The sequence below is a fragment of the Astatotilapia calliptera genome, chromosome 10 (genome assembly GCF_964374335.1).
Source record: "Astatotilapia calliptera chromosome 10, fAstCal68.1, whole genome shotgun sequence".
In the NCBI taxonomy this organism is placed as follows: Eukaryota; Metazoa; Chordata; class Actinopteri; order Cichliformes; family Cichlidae; genus Astatotilapia; species Astatotilapia calliptera.
Window position 1 is genome coordinate 17,071,626 of NC_137431.1, and position 19,572 is coordinate 17,091,197.

At 42.0% G+C, this 19,572-nt stretch overlaps 1 protein-coding gene across 2 annotated transcripts in view; it reads left to right on the forward strand.

The window, feature by feature from the left end:
* Positions 1–19,572, forward strand: part of mtus2a (microtubule associated tumor suppressor candidate 2a) — a 45,482-nt gene that overhangs the window by 24,204 nt on the left and 1,706 nt on the right. For both annotated transcript variants that reach the window (XM_026181596.2, XM_080307101.1), the window contains exons 5-14: positions 9,139–9,303; positions 12,072–12,170; positions 16,004–16,167; positions 16,239–16,364; positions 18,039–18,105; positions 18,408–18,622; positions 18,716–18,821; positions 18,932–19,005; positions 19,105–19,203; positions 19,336–19,455. In XM_026181596.2, the coding sequence (XP_026037381.2) occupies positions 9,139–9,303; positions 12,072–12,170; positions 16,004–16,167; positions 16,239–16,364; positions 18,039–18,105; positions 18,408–18,622; positions 18,716–18,821; positions 18,932–19,005; positions 19,105–19,203; positions 19,336–19,455 (1,235 nt within the window). The remainder of the gene's footprint in view (positions 1–9,138; positions 9,304–12,071; positions 12,171–16,003; positions 16,168–16,238; positions 16,365–18,038; positions 18,106–18,407; positions 18,623–18,715; positions 18,822–18,931; positions 19,006–19,104; positions 19,204–19,335; positions 19,456–19,572) is intronic.

Here is a 19,572-nt window from a genome sequence, read left to right on the forward strand (position 1 = left end):
GCGCGCTTGTATTCCAAAGGTTTCTCCATGTAACGATCTGCTAGGGAGTGTGGGGGGGCCACAGCCCTGTCCTCCAGGGTGTGAAGCAGGTATGGAGGAGATCAAAACTCCAGACATCCAGAGGCCCCCAGAACACAAGAAACCATGGAAGACCAACAGAGGGGCAGCCGCGCCACTGTTCCAGTAAGAGCTGAGGAGAGTCCCAGATGAGGGCTCACTCAGCAGCCGCGGAGCAGAAGCCAGGGGGAGTTGCAGTGACGCGCCCGTGAGCTCCGCCGGCTGCCAGCTGTGCCTGAGTGACCGAGCCCCAGGCTCCAGGCCCCGATAAGCGGCCGCCAAGGAGTGAGCCGGTGTGTACCTGGACGCCCACCCCCAGACACAAAGAACCACCAACGCCTGAGGGAGTGGTGGTAGGTGGAGATAGGCCTCCAAACCTTGGAGGGCCTGAGGTGTCCCCAGAGAGGTGGCGTCTGATACCCAGCCTGACATATAGACACAGAAATACAGGCACACACAGATACAAACATCCATTCCCCCCCTCATGCTCTCATATGCACTCACTCCACACTCAACCAACGTGGAGACAGACATAAAGAGACGCTGTACACACGATCACACTCCCCAAGCGTACTCTACAAACCGGGTCTAGGTACCCTTGCTCCTGGAGGGGGGAACTGCACCCAGACCCAGGTGGTGTTACCCTTTTCCCTGCGGTGGGGAGAGGCAGACCGCCCCGACTCCGCAGCAGCAGGAAGGCTCCACACTCCAGACCACAGTCGGACGGCCAACTCCACCTAGCCCTCCCGCTCCAGCAGGCCGCAGAGAATGGGGGTGAGAGAAGACTCCAAACCTCCCTCCACCCGCTCATTGTAGTGTTGATGCATGTGTGTTCTAAGGTGCAATTAAAACCCAGGAGGGCATGGAGCTACCTGCCAAGGAGCAGCAGGTAAGCGCATAGTCCCTCCTGATAGCCCTCAATGTCTAAGTGTATTTAAAATTGAGAGGTGGGCAACGACGCCAGGGGTGAGGTGTACACCCTGATGGTAATTTGGACTCCGTGATTGTGCCCACCCCCAAGATCCTATATGTATGTGTAATGAGAGTGTGAATAATGTGAATGTCTAAGTTGTGGGATAAGAAGAAGAAAAAAAAAGAAAAAAAAAAAAAGAGATTAGGGTGAGTTGCCATACATTTATATGTATAATGAGTTTAAAACCACAACAATAAATGTATTTAGGAGTTTCTCTAATCCACATGACAGTTCTTAGATTTGAATGCCTCACTTTTGTCCTTCAAACATACCTTCTAGTTCTTGTAAATAAATAGCTTAATCTTTGTCTCCTCTGGCCATAAAACCGTTCTCCAGCATTTGGTTTGTTTATGTGGGCAGCTACAAACTTCAGTTGGGTTCAGTTGTCCATGGCAATGTAAAACTTGCTTTACTGTGTAAAGGAATGTAGGTGTTGCAGCATTTCCCAGTTCATTGCAGACTTCAGCCTTGTCAGTTTCTGGGTTGCTCCCAAACATCCTAAGCACTTCTTCTCACCTCAGGGTGACAATTTGTGTCTTGTTCCAGACCTTGACGAAGTTGTGATACATGCAAATAACTTGTACTTAAACACAGTTGTTTGAACTGATGATGCTGGAAGCTGCATTTGCGTAGAAATGACTCCAAGAGACCTTCCCAACTTGTGTAAATCTACAGTTCTCAATATTAGATCGTCCTATGACTCTGTGTGCTTTGGTCAATCCAACGAGTCCTGCCAAAGTCAGCCATGCAGTCAGTCATGATTACTAATGAGACATTAGTAGGCATGCTTATTAAAAGGTTTAAGTGAGTGTATGTATACTTTTGACCCTGTGTGGTTTAGAGAAAATCCATAATAAATTCAAACTTGTGTATATAAACATCTGACCACAACTGTATCAAACATTAGTCAGAGATTTAGCTAACATGGGTTTTTTCAATAATATATTAAAGCTGTCAAAATACAGGAAGACTGACGTTTCATTTAAACCGAAGCCTTTCCTCAATTTGAATTTTAAATATTGTCAGTTTTACCCCCCAAAAAATGCCTTTAGAAATCTTTATATAGCTCACGGCACTTTCTGAGAGACTGGTCCGTGTTTCTGCACAAACTCATTTGTAGAGAGAAATTTGCAATACCTGATTTTCCTCCTCTGCTCTGGGATCTTTGCCCCATCTCACCACGCTCCAGCTTCGATCAAAGAACAGAAAGACTGACAGATGCATTCTCACATCCTTCTGTCAAGGATGTCAGGGGAGCTCCAGCAACCTAGTACCTACTTGTGCAGAGAGAAGCATTCCCCATTGATCAACGAGCAAAACGGACTCCGTTAGTGCTCTGGATGGTACTGATAGAAGAAATCATTAAGGAGTAACGCGTTTGGGAAAAGATTGCAGGGCACTAGTAAAGTGGGTTAGAGGAATGTCCCTGGAGTTTATACTTCCCACTGTTGTAGTTCATCCTCCAGCTCAGTGGGTTGTGTGTGTGTGTGTGTGTGTGTGTGTGTGTGTGTGTGTGTGTGTGTGTGTGTGTGTGTGTGTGTGTGTGTGTGTGTGTGTGTGTGTGTGTGTGTGTGTGTGTGTGTGTGTGTGTGTGTACGGTGCAGGACTAGCGTAGATAGTAGCTTCAGTAAAAATAGCTGATGGCTTGTTCAACTATAAGCCATTCAACTTTATTATTACAGTGGGATGAAAAAAAGAGTCATACAGCATCAGGAAACTGGGGAAATTAATGAAAATTATTTGCAATTATTTGATACTATTAGAGCTAATTGGAATTAGGGCATTTTTCTGCATAGGAACACATAACATTCACACACTAAGCTAATACTAGGCTAAACTGCTTTGACCATAATTGATTCTTATCAGCGGTTTGTATATAAGTATACATGGAAATATGTATGAGTTAGTCTAGAGGCTAGAGTAGAGTATCTAGAGGCACATAGCTTACTCTACATGGCATTGATTAGCCATTAATTCAATCCATGCTTTAGCCCAGTGGCTGACATCTCCCAAGATGTTTCATGTGTGTGTGTGTGGATGTCTGCGTGCTTTTGCACTGAAGACACCCCTCTTGCATCCGCACATGAAAGAGGGGTGTGTGCTGTTAATTCCTCTGTGATTGACAGACTCTGTTTCATAGCTGAGAGAAGATTCCAGCAGAAGACAGTTGATTAAGCCTGTGCCTTTGAGCAACACCGACTCCATGACAGAAACTCAATCGCCAAAACAAACTGTGTATTATCAGCTCTATTTGTCTTGTCTTGCGATAATAAAATATTGTAAGAAATCAAACGAAGGGCGGGCTGGAGCGAGCAGGGAGCTGAGGGGAGAAGAAGAGCTGAAGGGAGATGCAGCGGTGAAAGCAAATTCAATGAGTCAAAATGAGCTAAGGGGAGAGAGGAAGGAAGACGGGGGAAAAAGGAGCGGAAAGCGAGGCATGCGGAGAGCTGCATAGAGAGGAGAGTGAATGCCGTACCCCAGATGCCATGGCTCAGATCTAGTCTCTGACTCATGCTCGCTCACTGTGAACAGATGGTTTCTGTGGTGCATGTGCGCACACACTTATAAGCATACACACACACACGCTGGTGGAGGAGAACATTAGATGGGCCAATTAGATATGGCTGGCATTCTGTGGTAGAGGAGAGAAAAAACTAACATGGCAGAGGCTTATTGAAGCGGCAGTGCTCTAGCGGTGAGGATGGGCTCGACGGGGCTGTTTATTAACTGCTAAACTCCCACTCTATTTCAACCAGCTCTGTGTTAATCGAGCTTTATGAGCTTAAAAGATGCTTTAGACTGACAAAGATGCATGCATATTAGTCAAGAGGCAGCACCCCTGTCCTTCGTTCTCTCCCCGCTGAGGAGCTCTTATTGCTATTTTAGTTTTTCACTGATGCATCTCTTAGAAGAAGCAAATAACTCCAGGAAATATCTTTTTTAATGAGATAATTGCAGGAAGTCAAACATTTTTGAAAAGATTTTGGAATAACAAAATAGCTGCTAACACAAGTTAAGTTTTGTTTGAGTTTTATTAGAAAGTTTCATGTTGTCAGCCAGTATCGTTTCTTTTCCTGTTTTTTATTTACTAGTTTTTGCCTTTTTATTATATTTTTTATTTCACAGCCTCAAAGGCAACCTCTTTTATAGACACATAAATAATGTCGTCACACTTGTTATATGTAATTTCATGGCTGAAAAATGTAAGCTTGTAAAATTAATAAATGAATATTTATTTTTTTGCTTTGTTCTTTCAGAAACCTAAACAGGGAGCTTGATATTATCCCAAAAAGTGTCAATAACTAACAGGCGGGTGTAGCAGCACCATGGTGGTAAATGCATTTTCATTAACTTATTCTGTAAAAGGCTTAGTGCCTGGAGACAGAGTCTGAATACTGCTGAAATAGTGCTGACTGCCTGTGCTCACTTCTCGTGATGTTGCCTCAGTGAGTGAAATGACTGTTTTTGTCCAAGCTTGTGACCAGAAGCTGAAAGAAATGCAGAGCAAATGGCTCGGCTTAAGAACACTTCAGCAGGGATGATTCTGGCTGTCACTTTGAACCCAGACTGTGGTTAACAGATGGTCTCCTTCTACTGCCTCCTCTCTCCATCCTAAATCTTTCGCTTATTCTCTCCTGCTTTGAATGTTCAGAAATCTACTTTCTTCAAGACTGATCAAGAGCCTAACAGCAGTGTTATATTTAACCTTCTAGGACCCTGCGTCCACATATGTGGACATCACATTTTATTTAGACCAAAATACTCACTTATGCTCTACAAGGGCCTGATATCCACTTACGAGGACATTATACTGCCACTGTTCTATCAAAATTCTAACAAATATCTTCATTTGTGGCTCTCATTTTTCTTAGAAACAAAAAGCAGGTAAAAAAAAAAAAACATTTGATAATTCTTTGTTTTTACATTCATCGGGCCCCAATATGCCCAAATGTCAAAGAGAAATTAAAAATGCATCCTCTGGAAGAGTTCGGGTCTTAGGAGGTTAATCAAGAGAAAATGCTTTTCCTCCAGTCTAACTCTGAGATCATTTCTTAAGACTGAACTTTAAATTACCATTTGACTGCTTTCAGTCAGTGCTCCTTATCATAGAGGAGCATCTCTCTCTTGTTGACCATGAGAGGAGAAACGCTGTCCTTTTAGCTGGAATGAACTTTTAATCTCTTGGCATCTGTGTCCTAAGAGAGGAAAGGAGGCCCGAGGCTGCTGCCGTCAGCTCCTGTGTTATCATTTAATTCGACTGTCTACAACCCATGCCTTTGCTCTGTGGGGTTATTAATTTGATATTTATATATTCAGATATAACCTTACCATGACTTTCAAGAACATCACACATGATTGTAGCATTTTATTCCCTGATATAAAACTGAGAATTGTGGGATGTACAATTCCGTGCGTTTGCAAACTGTTTTTTAGTTACCATGAGAAGACATTTGGTGACAATCTTAACTTAAAGTTTTAAGTTAATGTAGCTTGAGATAAATTTCAGTTTGGAGCATATTTAAAGCCACACTTTCTAATTTTGAACCAATCAACCTCCTTTGTCAATTCCAGGTTGCACTTTCAATTAAAACGATTAATGTAACCTGAATATTGAATATCAAATCTGTATCTTATTCTATGTTTTATTCATCTTACTCTGTTAGCATGCTTTGGAAACCCAGTATTCAAGTTAATCTGTTTGTTGACCAGTTTTTAATATTTAATATTATTAATGTGATTTTATTTAGATAGCTTTTCTTCCAAATATTCTTTTACTGGTTCATCTACAAATACTGGATAGAGTCGATGGAGTCAAATTCCCTTCCTTATGTGGCTAGATTTTTTTTTCTTTTGACAGTTGTTCTGAATTTCATTTATTCCACCTTTAAAACCAGCTGAAGGAAGGAATCAGCAGGAAGCCATTAATAAGCAGAACAAATTATGGCCTCTGATGAATATGAGTTTCAAGCTTCATTACACACGCTGTCTTTCGCACTGAACAGTGTTAAAGGAAACTGACATCTGTCTGTGAGAACATGTGGTCTAATTAAAAAAAAAGTTTAAAAAGTTAATATTAGGGTTAGGCTTAAAAGTTGGTGTATAAATGGAAAAAATTTTCAGTAGGTTTACACACTGACTTACATTACTCATCACTTATAGTTTGTTTTAAATCACACTACAAAAGCAGCGTGCAAGCAAACCTGGATCTGTTACTTTTAACTTTGTGAATTAATTTCTTGCTGTTTGTTTTTCTGATTATTTCTTCTAATTATTATTAAAAATAAAATAAAAATATTATTTAATTATTATTTCTTTTAATGACTTAAACTCAGTCATTTTAAGGCGCAAGGTGTAATCTCTGTCTTAAGGTATTTGTACTTTTGTTGTTAAACAAAAAAAAGTGAGATAAAATAAAGGAATGGATTTATTGATTAAAACGCAAAGAAAGCGCATTAATTAACATTAACTTAAAGTTAAACATAATAATATTAACAGGGAAACGATGATATCTGTTCATTGTGTCAACATGAATACTTTTTGTACTTCTTTTGTTCTTCAAGTACAAGTTTGAGTGTAGTGATTTTAAATGAAATATTTGCGCACTGTGAGGCTGCTTCATCTATTTATACAGTATACAGGACACGAGTACCTCCAGCTCAGTAGGTATTAACGAGAAATGCTCACAAACCACAACTTAAAACATCTATACTCTTCCACTTGTTCTTATCAGGGTCGCAGGAGCCTATCCCAGTTAACATGTGATGAACGGCAGAGTACACCCTGGACAGGTCGCCAGTCTGTTGCAGGGCTAACGCAGAGAGACAGACAACAATATGCTCTCACATTCACACCTATGACAATTTAGAATCAGCAGTTAACCTAACCCAACTAGGTTATTTGTCTTTGGGAGAGAGCTGGTGAAGGAAAGGACATGAAGGAAATATGGTGAAATCAAAGTCACGATCTTCTTGGTGTGAGGCAACAGTGCTAACCACCACCGTGCTGCCCTGACTTAAAACAGGACCAATGTAACCCCTTTACCTGCTTCATTAGTTATCTTACAAATATCTCAAAGAATCTGTTACCGCATGGTTCTTCTTTTCATATAATACATAATACATCATTCGCCTTTTTGTTGGGTGGTAGGTGTTTTTCAGGAAAAAAAGGGGGGCTATTGATTTGCCATGTCAGCACTGCAAGCTGCACTGCAAGCTCCTACATCAGCGCCTGCGTATGCATGTTTGCACCTGGATGCATTCCCCCTGGGTTACTTTCAACGTGAATGGGCTTGATCAGTTCCGTGCTATAAATGTGAATGTGAAAAACACCAAAAGAGTTCATGTCGCAGTGAGAACGAAGCATTTGACTATTTCACTTTCAAATTAAAATGTCGTTTTTGCCAGTGAATACCAGTGAAAACCAAAAAGCCAGGTCAGTTCTGCTGGTCTTGGTTTAGCTATGAGGAACAAACCCATCCAATAAAATGGCCTCCCGCTGAGAACAAAAGCCTGCTGTCTTTTGTTCCCAGCTGTTTCCTCTTATTCATGGTCCCTTTTTCATTTCTTTGCTATTTTTCATCCGTCTCTGTAAAATACTAAGCTTGCTGCTGGCTCCATTGCAGCACCAATTATTGCTCCTTGTAGGTCTTTTTATATCCTTTTGTTGCCTTCCTCCTAATTCCATGCATCCAGCCTTTTCCCTCTTTCTTTCTCTGTTATCCATCATCAGCTGGCAATTAGCCAATAAGTGATGCATATCAGCTTGATAATGAAATGCATCCCCCCTTTTCTCCTTCTCTAAGCCCTCAAAATAGTCGCCATCTTCTCTTTCACAGCATTCCCCAGTTTTGTATTCCCCACATCATCGTTTTCTCTTCCTCTCTGTGCTCCGGGAGTTCATTTGTCCATATTTGACCTCTGACGAATGAGCTCATCTCTGTTTATATCAGCCAGCCAACTGATCTATGTCAACTCAGTTTAAATGTTCTAGGCTAGGTTTTCATCTTTTAAACCTCTAATATAAAGGATGCTGACAGGTTGAGCCACAGAGCTCTGTGAACGTAGTCCACTCCTCTCTCCAAGATTAGATTTGAATGAGATAAACTGACCATATCTTCAGCTGGTTAATGAGAAAGAAATGCTGTCAGACTGTCAGCAGCCTTAGTAATGAACTCCCAGAGGAGCTCTGGGATAATATGGAAGCTTGGGGAATGCAACATATGTCAACTGTGTGCTGACAAATCAGTGAACAATAAGACATGCTAGTAAGGTTAACTGGTGACTCTAAATTGGCTGTAGGGGTGGATGTGAGAGTTTGCAGTGATGGACTGGTGACCTGTCCAGGTTGTTTCCTGCTTCTGGAATATTACATATAATATTGCTGTTTTTATATTTGCACAATATTCATGCATCAAAGAGCAAAGTAAGTTTGCAGTCACTATGGGCTTGCGGCTGGTCAAAGGAAAGTATTGATAGATACATTCAAACAGGATTTTTTTCCTGTGTTGTTAAGCAACCAACTTGCGTTACAGTGAGGTACAAGTTGTGCTAAATGGCTTAATGATAATTTCATAGCTTCTTTCGATCAGCTTTAAAACCAATTCTTAATCCCTGTTTGATGGAAAAATTTTGAAGCTTGAGAAATGCCGGTAATCTCTTGTGTCACTATTGATCAGGAACGGGGAGATGAGCAGGATTTATGCCGTGCGAGAGAGAGTGTGTAAACTATCTGTCCGTTTTTCAATAGATTAGAGCTCCATTAAGAGTCAGGAAGAGCAGTAATCACTGCAAGTATACATGTTCCAAGTATTGTATGCCTGTCGATGTTTCCCTGTGTAAACAAATCCCTGTATGTGTGTGTGTTTGAGATTGTGTGGGTATATGAAAGACAAGTGTATGTCCCAGGTTAACGGACAAGAAATTGGGGGCAGCAGCAGTGAGACCCTGAGGTTAGAAACCATTTCCCGGTCCAGTGACCCTAAATTCAGTCAGAATATAACCCTGTCCAGTTATAGGAATAATATGTGATCGCAAGAGATGTGAAATACAGAAAATAGGGCAGAAAACTCTGAAGGTAATGAGTTGGTTTTTGTTTTTTTTGTATTCTAGGTCTGAGTGTGAGTGAGGAGCCTCCTCTTCATAGAGTGACAACTGGCACTGCGTCAACAGATCACCAGAGAGGGGCACAATGTCGCAGCAACAGCCTCCAGCCCCCCTCCACTCCGGCACTGCCCCGACGCTACCTGCCACCCCAGTCAAGAAGCTCCCCTGGAGGTCAGTAGTTTTCCTGGAACAGCGCACAGAGTCTTGGTTTGATAAAACTGAAAGCATTTTTTTGTTTTTTCTGTGATTTGGCACAGCTAACATTTCTGCACTACCACACATCAGTCGAAACCCATAAGCTCTGTGTAGTAAATGTAGGAAATATATATTTTACATGCACATTTGTTCTCTATGGATGTGTGCAAAAGAGAGAGATGCATGTTTCCAGTAACAGATTGTGTCCTATTGTCTCACGCTGTCGTCACATATGTGGTTTACAGGCACCTATTGTGCACATATGTTAAAATAATTAAAAATATCATGAGAAATCCACATTAGAGGAGGCACACTATGCAGCATATCCAATCGAGTGCCACCAGGAATAAGAGGATGGAATTGACAGCAGCAATATTCTTTTTCAAATGCATTTGTATTATCATACATGAAGTAACACCAGGCGCTCCATAGTATCGCACTTCACTCTGCCACATTTATATGATGTTATAAAAATGTCCTGCTTCTGCTTGAATAGATGACACAGAGCTACATGTTCTCTTCTGTGACATAAGCGAAATACATTTGAGACAAAACAATGCAGACATCGCTATTGTTGCCAACAGGTTCTTATCAGGGATGCAGACGGTGTTGTGGGGATGAGAAAATATCCTTCACCCTGTGTGCCCTGAGCTGATACAGAGTGTGTTATGAATTATTGATGTAGAAAGTTCCTGGCAACCTGACTCATACCCTTTTTTTATATTAGCGTTGCATTAAGGCTTTTTTTGGCTCTCTATAGGGTTGTACAGACTCATATGTACAGTCATGGCAATAAAACAGAAGGTACACCATCTTTGAATTCTAAGGTTTTATGCATCAGGTCCCACAATGAGGTAAATAGAACCTCAGATGAGCACCAACACATGCAGTGTTTCATTATTTATTATTTATTTACCAAAAATCAAGCCGAAATTGTCACGGTCTGGCTGGCAGACCGTGGGGATGTAGGGAGTGAGGACCCAAGCGCGGAGCTCTGTGTGTAGACTGTGCGTTTATTTACAGTGCGGTAAATACTGATGCACAATTAATCCCCGTGCTCCCCAAGACTCCCGCGTGTGTCTTCCAGTGGCGTCCGTGTTCGTGCGCCCCGCTGTCGTGACTGTGCACACCCTGTGCGTGCTGTCCTTCCTCTCCATGCTCCTCCTGCAGGGAAAACAATGGAAGCAGCCGTTAGACACTGACCCCCGCGGGCAAACACGATCAGTACTTCCTGGAGTAACACTGACTTGGGAGTCTAACTCAATGATCCCACATCGGTGGGAGCTCCAAGACTCTCCTAAGTAGCTCCCCCGACGAGCCGTGATCAGCAGCGGGTGTGTGGCTTGGGTGTGGCCAGTCCCCTAGCAGGGCCACACCCACCAGGCCTGAAGGCGCCTGTAAACAAGTGTTCAGACACACCTGTACCCATACACACACCCACACACACACTCATATCTACAAACATGGAGAAGAGGGGCAGCAACACCAAAAATACATATAATATCACAAGTCCATGACTGCCCAGGGATCCTGGGTCGCTCAGACCCAGGACCCTGACAGAAATGCAGAAACTGTATGTGGAAAAACTAAATACACCCCCATGATTAAGTAACTTGTAGAAACACTTTTAGCAGCAAAAAAACTGAAGTAACATGTCATGAGCACGTGTATTTCTGCTTCAGCCTGTAAAAAATAACAACGGTTATTTCATGTAAAAAATATCTGTATCGTCATCTGAACATGTTCTACTTGTTTGGAAAAGGTGCTCATACAAGCATGGTGTTCCGTGTAGGCAATGGGAAATGTAGCTGTGCTATCCTAAACAGCTTCACATCACAAGCATCTGCTGACCTTTTATTTTCAAGTAGCCCATCCAGATTTAAATTCAGATTCTACAAAGCCTCACTGTGTGTTCGAGTCAGTACGGTGATGTGATGTGACAGTGTGTGGCAATAAAGATTCCCTCTGAGAGCCACATTTGCATGATTTTACCAAAACATGCACACTGAACACCGCACACACAGTGTTGCTGCAGAGCAAAAGAAACCTCCAGGGTTATATGGGGATTTGTTCAGGATCAGAGGCTTCTTTCCCGTAACAGGTCTAATTAGTTTCTTTTCAAGGTCTCGCTCCCACTCTCCTGCCTTCTTCACACCAGTCTCCCTGCTAACCTCTTGAAACTTCCTTCCTTCCTACTTCTTTATTTGCGTCACCTCTTTTTTCTCCTCCACTTAGAATTTTTCGCCCCAATTTTCTACATTTCGAGCTCCCGTGTACTTGTTTCAAATCCAGCCACTTGTTCTTACATTCACTATTCTGCAAAAGATTCAATGTGAAACGCAGGAGAATGTTTTTGAGGGTTGAAATAATATTAATAAATCATTGGGAGTTCCTAATTGTTTCCTGTCTTGACTACAAAGTGCAATAGTGTCACATAGACGAAGGAGGATTTTTAGCACATCTGCTCAGCTTCTTTTTGACCCGCAATCCTGTGGGACATAGTTATACTACACAGCAGGGGGGATGTAGCTGGAGATGAAAGCAGAAGGGGTAACTGGAAAGATTGGAAAAAAGTTAGGAGAGGAGGAAAATCAGCCAAGAAATGGAAAAAAGTACAATAAAAAAAGATTGAGGCAGGCAGGCAAAGTCGATTTGACACTCATGTGTGTATATCTGACATGCTGTACTAGCCAAATGTCACTGTGTGATATTCGGAGCCTAATCAACACCTTGTGTCGTGACAGTGAGCAGGAAGGAGTTTCAGCGGAGTTCAGAAGTCACACGTTCTCTCCCGTCCTCTCCAAAAAGGCTGGCTGTGGTTCCTCCCAAACCTCAGTCTCCAGGTAAGTTTTTCCTCTTTGTTATTATGCAAAGTGTAGATATATGGAATAGTGGTTTTCTTTGTCTACAATACAAAACAGAGGTGCTAGAAATCGAACAGTTTGACTCGCACACAGGGGCAGAAAACTATTGATGGTAATATAGACACCTGTGCTTGTCCTACGATGGCAAGTCAAATTGTATGTAATTAAAAAAGCCTGTGCCAGAATCCCGGTGGCTGACTAATTGTACACTATTCATCCTGATCAATAAGACACGTATTGTATAGCTCCACCTCACTCTGCTCTGGGGTGTCCCGCCCCCCAAATATTTCTAATACCCAGATGTGGTTCTAAACAGTTTGAGGTGGAGATTTGTGATATTTAACAATTTCTTCTATGTTGTGGTTTCATCCATGTGGTCTGGAAAGAGCAGAGTAATTTTCTTTTGGGATTGCGGAGAGAATCCAGATGTTTCCTAGCAGAGTCAAACACATCTCCTCAGGCCACTTATTTTCTCACTTTGGTGCTGCTGTTCACCTTTGTCTTTACTGCTACTTTCTCGGACCTCGTCTACTCCTACACGGTCCCAAAATGAAAGCATTTTTCTTCTTTCAAATTCCCAGCATCATTGATTTTGCTCTTGTTTACTGAAATTTGCACACTGTTGTTCCACCTTGAAGTTGCTCTGGACACGATCCCAGCAAGATGCTAGCGAGAGAAAGTGAAACTGATATTCACCTCGTGAATATCTCGGCCTTGATATCTTTAAGAACACCCTAAAAACACACAGACAAACACTTCCATCTATGCTCTCCGCAAGATTTGCCATTACCTTTTCTCATTGTTTCTTGCATCGTTATTTCTCATCCATCCACCTCTCCGCTCTCATCTGCATGCTGCCTTCACACTCATCCATATAGGCTCATTTACAGTGGGGCAAAAAAGTATTTAGTCAGCCACCGATTGTGCAAGTTCCCCCACCTAAAATGATGACAGAGGTCAGTAATTTGCACCAGAGGTACACTTCAACTGTGAGAGACAGAATGTGAAAAAAAAATCCATGAATTCACATGGTAGGATTTGTAAAGAATTTATTTGTAAATCAGGGTGGAAAATAAGTATTTGGTCAATAACAAAAATACAACTCAATACTTTGTAACATAACCTTTGTTGGCAATAACAGAGGTCAAACGTTTACTATAGGTCTTTACCAGGTTTGCACACACAGTAGCTGGTATTTTGGCCCATTCCTCCATGCAGATCTTCTCGAGAGCAGTGATGTTTTGGGGCTGTCGCCGAGCAACACGGACTTTCAACTCCCGCCACAGATTTTCTATGGGGTTGAGGTCTGGAGACTGGCTAGGCCACTCCAGGACTTTCAAATGCTTCTTACGGAGCCACTCCTTTGTTGCCCGGGCGGTGTGTTTTGGATCATTGTCATGTTGGAAGACCCAGCCTCGTTTCATCTTCAAAGTTCTCACTGATGGAAGGAGGTTTTGGCTCAAAATCTCACGATACATGGCCCCATTCATTCTGTCCTTAACACGGATCAGTCGTCCTGTCCCCTTGGCAGAAAAACAGCCCCATAGCATGATGTTTCCACCCCCATGCTTCACAGTAGGTATGGTGTTCTTGGGATGCAACTCAGTATTCTTCTTCCTCCAAACACGACGAGTTGAGTTTATACCAAAAAGTTCTACTTTGGTTTCATCTGACCACATGACATTCTCCCAATCCTCTGCTGTATCATCCATGTGCTCTCTGGCAAACTTCAGACGGGCCTGGACATGCACTGGCTTCAGCAGCGGAACACGTCTGGCACTGCGGGATTTGATTCCCTGCCGTTGTAGTGTGTTACTGATGGTGACCTTTGTTACTTTGGTCCCAGCTCTCTGCAGGTCATTCACCAGGTCCCCCCGTGTGGTTCTGGGATCTTTGCTCACCGTTCTCATGATCATTTTGACCCCACGGGATGAGATCTTGCGTGGAGCCCCAGATCGAGGGAGATTATCAGTGGTCTTGTATGTCTTCCATTTTCTGATGATTGCTCCCACAGTTGATTTTTTCACACCAAGCTGCTTGCCTATTGTAGATTCACTCTTCCCAGTCTGGTGCAGGTCTACAATACTTTTCCTGGTGTCCTTCGAAAGCTCTTTGGTCTTGGCCATGGCGGAGTTTGGAGTCTGACTGTTTGAGGCTGTGGACAGGTGTCTTTTATACAGATGATGAGTTCAAACAGGTGCCATTCATACAGGTAACGAGTGGGGGACAGAAAAGCTTCTTACAGAAGACGTTACAGGTCTGTGAGAGCCAGAGATTTTCCTTGTTTGAGGTGACCAAATACTTATTTTCCACCCTGATTTCCGAATAAATTCTTTACAAATCCTACCATGTGAATTCATGGATTTTTTTTTCACATTCTGTCTCTCACAGTTGAAGTGTACCTCTGGTGCAAATTACTGACCTCTGTCATCATTTTAAGTGGGGGAACTTGCACAATCGGTGGCTGACTAAATACTTTTTTGCCCCACTGTAGTATTCAGTATCCTCTCTCTAACCTTTCAACTAGAACCTGCACATGTCTAGGTGTGTGCACATGCATGCTTGTGCACATGTGCCTGAAAAAGAGGCAGAGAGCATTTGCTGAAAATAAGGGAAAGGGATTCCTAATAAGGCTTCAAGGCAAAGAAAGGACATTGAGATAGATGGAGCTCTGGAACAATTGCTGACGCTTGCATTTTTTTAACAGATGACATCAAAACATCTCTGCAGTTTTTTACCTTTTGGTCTTTATTTCTGTCATTTTTTCAGAGAGCTACTCCTACTAATGTGTTACATTTCTACCCAAAGCCCTTTGGTTATATTTGGTTAAACGGGTTATAGACATCAATCACCAAGACAGTTATTCAGTTCATCTGCAGCTATTCCGCTCTATCCGTTCGTTGCTCTTTTTTTCTTTCTTTTTTTTTGTATTTTACCCTCCGCACCCCCACCTCCCTCCAAACAATTTTGCACTCATTACCTGGGACCCTGCTCCCCAAGCCCAGCCTCGTGTTGCCATGGAGACCACTCCCCATGCTCCAGCAGGCCTGAATTATAACGTTGAGGCAGGTGATTTGGTGTTCTGCTGTGATTTTATTTTGTGTGCAAGCACATTTCCACCTACAGGCTGGTTTGTGAGTCTGTTGCTAATATAGAGTAAATTTTATGGTATACACACACTCGCACTGTAACAAGGTGGCGCAAGGGTTAATCGCCTTGCTTGTGTGTCAGCTATGATTTAATGATTGTGCCCCTTCAGACACCGTTACTTTGATGTGCCCAAATGTTTCTTTACATATGCATGTTGTAAATAAAACACCCACGTTAGCATAATCGTGGTGTTAAATCGTTATATGAGAGAAGTTTACACATTTATCATGAGTTTAAATGGTTCATTATGAGAAACTACCTGAAGACTGTATTAAAAAATAGATTTAATTAAATTACTACCATTTATCCTGAAAATGCGATCACTGATTCACCAGTTGAATTTTGATGTTTAAAATTGCCAGATTCCATTAAGGATATTTTTTTGGTTTCATGTATTTACTTCCTGTTTGTTACCTCTTTATGCTGGGAAACTACTGAACTGTTTTAAAAGTGCCTCTCCTTTTTGTCACTGTCATTCAACACTAAAACTGATGTGACAGAACAGATAAACTTCGGTATATATGTTTAATTGGCTGATGTTCAGTTGATACATTTGTGAGTCCCTAATGTCTTGTTAGTTTCCTTAAAACACACACACACACACACATACACACACACACACGCTCATTCTAACCTTATTTGATTGTCTTTGTTGCGTGCAGCAGCAGTCCGGGGCTCAGCTCCCTCTGGTTCCCCTCGCCGCGTGGCCCCCCTGAGGCTACAGCAAGAACAGCAGGAGAACCTGCAGAGAGAGAAAGAGGAGGCTCAACAGAAAGAGAAACAGAGGCAAGCGGAGGAGAGAGAAAAAGAAAAGCAAAGAGAAGAGGTGGGTAACTGAGAAACTCTGCAGCACTGTTTGGGCTGTTCATTCTGGTATTATTCTGTGTCGCTTTTCAGGTTCAGAGGCTGCAGGGACGCTGTGAACAGCAGGAGAGGCAGCTGAAAGCTCTTAGAGATGAACTGAAGAAGACTTCGCTGGGTCTAGAAGCTTTCATAGTCACCACTCAGCATTATTGCCTCAAGGTAGCGAACTGGAATGATACTGTGCACAGTATTACTGTAATCACCATATTAAGGCTTAAAGGTTCACCTGCCATCCCATGCAGATTTACAACATAATACCGCAGTCTTAGTGTTTACACCAAGCCTAATATGTATGACACACGTGCACACAGTGCACACGCGTGAATTTAAGGGCACATGCAGTATTTAACAGCATGAAGTGTTCACAGCATGGTCAATGACATGCTGGATGACAAACAGTTTGAACAGTGTGACTGTGGAAAGGGTCTACCAGAGTTCAGTGTGTCACTGATCTGGTTTCATCCAGTTCTCTGTCTAATGGGATGATTTCACCTCTGAGGTGCTGTGGTAGTAATACCAGTGCCAGACTGTCGGGGGACTGTCTGACTTCTTTATGGTCATTGTCTGAGTGCTGCAATCACAGGTCCACACTGCAGATATTCAAGACAGGGAAAGTACAAGTGTGACTTTTGAGTGGATTTGAGCTCCCTCTGCTGGCATCAGTCAAAAACTACAGCTAGAGCATTGTATATAATACTGTGTAAACAGTTCTGTATAAGCCAGACTTTCTTGTACTTTTTTAAAGTGGTGTTAAGCGGTAGGTAGGGTTTCTGAAGGTCTTTGGCATCATTGGCTGCTTTTTCACTCATTTTCAGTCCTGTACGTGAACCCGACCATTTTCTGATGAATGGCCTTTTGTTTAAGACACTTAACATTAACCTATGAATCATTCACACACAAAAAAACACCTAAACTAGTGTGGTGTCTAAACATAATACACAACTTAGCAAAAAAACTATTTGAAATTGTGTCTTTGGGCACTTTGTTATGTGTCACAAACGCACATATGTTTCCCTTTTCTCAAGCAGAGCCTACCAAAATTACTAAAGACAACATAATCTGACATAAAAGAGTATTTTTGCACCAACAAGAAAATGCAAATTTGAAACTTTTGGTTTGAATCATCGTCATCATGTATGAGAGAAGTAAAGTGAATGTCTACAGCCATCTGTGAACCACAGTCAGGGCTCTGATATGGTTTGAGGCTTTAATCAGTGCAATAACATCTGGAAAGCTTCTGATTAGCAACAGAATTTTTTTTTCTGGCAGTAAAAAAAAATCCCTTACTGCTATTTAAGGTAAAGATTAAGAGCTGTTTGTGGCAGTGTGGATTTTTGGGTACATTTCAAATCAAAGCATGCTGTCCACTACGTTGGTTAATGAATGAAAAACGCATCTGTTAATATACCCATCAACCTTACCTGTAGCCTCACAAATAACATCCTAGTAAGTGAATTGTACAAAGCAGTAATACTCAATTTAGGGCATGAGCTAGACTTTTTTCTACTTTACTAAATTCAGATTATTTAACAGGTTCTTACAATGCTTATTTTTCTGTCAAATCTTTTAAATGTCACTAAAGCAGTCAGTACTGCAGCTAAAATGCCAAACAAACCCAGTGTCAACAAGTTTTTTGTAGTTAAAAGGCCAGTAAATCCATAATTAAATCATTTCAAAGATAGACTATTGGCCTTCTGTTCATTATTTAAACTTTTATTATTCTCTTTGGCCAAATTCAAGGCCAGTCTGAGGTCATTTGAGTTTAAGAATTCCAGTTGATTTGTACTTGGGCTGTGCACTGTGTCAACAATGACGTTCATTTTTGTTTTTCAGAATGAAACCGCAGAAGAAAATCAAAGGAAGTTGTCTTTGGAAATGCAAAAGATCAGAGAGGAAATGGGTAAAAATCAAATCACTTAAAGTAATGTACGGCTGTTACATTAACTAAAGCACAGTTAATGTATTCTAGTTAGAATCACTAGACCATTATAACTACCTATTATTCACACCTGGGCTGTTCATACAGTGAATTGTAAAGGTGTAATCAGTGTAAAAGGCAGATATTTTTATTTTTACATTTTATATTTCAACATAAAACGACTTGCATTAATGATTTCCAAATAGAAATGTTGGTTTTAAGCTTTCTATAGCTGCTAGTGTCCTCATCGCATAACTAGATGACTAGATGTACTTCATGCACAGCCTCAAACTCAGTGCGCTGGGAGAGACTCCAGAGAGAGAAGGCAGCGCTGGAGGTGGCGTTTGAGCGAGAGCTGCAGGAGCTGCAGCTGCAACAGGAGGCAGAGCTGGCTGCTGTGGAGGAAGGACTCAGGAAGTGTCACTCAGCAGAGGCGGAGCACCTGAAGGCGGAGCATCGGTCAGAGATGGAGGAGTGTAGGACTCAACAGCAGGAGCAGGTAGGAGAAAGGCATCGGTGGGAGGTGACTGGTTTGTTTCTGTTATTAGCTGGCTTTAACGTGCACGTGTACACGTGTGTGGCTGTGCGTTAGATCGAAGAGATGACAGTCAGCCATCAGGCAGCCATTCAGGAACTCAGAGACATGCACAACATCACCATGGCAACACTCCATGAAGAGCACGCCCGTACTATGAGAGGTATGAATGTGGGGTTTGTTTAATAAAAAAAAAAAACACAATATGATGCAAGCACTGCAGGGAGTCACACCAGCTCTCTTCTTTTATCATCCTTCTAAATCTGCACATAGACTTAAGGAAAGCTCACGAGCAACAGAAGATCCTTCTAGAGGAGGACTTTGAGAAGCTTAGACTTTCTCTACAGGTATGATACTGAAAAGAAGATCTTTTTTTTAGGTTTAAACATAGACGTCTGTACTGGTACAGTGTGTAATCTTGTATTTTTGTGTGTGCATTTTCTCAGGATCAAGTGGATACGCTCACCTTTCAAAACCAGAGTCTGAGGGACAAGGCCAAACGCTTTGAGGAGGCTTTGAGGAGGAGCACAGATGAACAGATAGTGGTGAGTAAATACCCTGCATATATATACAAAGAGCGCAAACAGAAACTTGGCATACTTCTGAGACGCTGGGTGCCTTTTATTCAAACACTCCCTTTCATTCATTTATTTTTAAATGCGCTTATTTTTTGGCAGGATGCTTTAGCGCCATATCAACACATCGAGCAAGACCTCAAGAGTTTGAAGGAGGTCGTGGAAATGAAGAACCAGCAGATACACCAGCAGGAGAAGAAGATCTCTGACCTGGAGAAAGTGGTAGGCTCAAATAAGCCACCGTAACCAGCATCTTCTACACTGCCTTTTCCACAAATTCGCACTATTTTGAATAGACAGAAAGGTCAGTGTGGTCTGTATAATGATAGATTGCGGTAT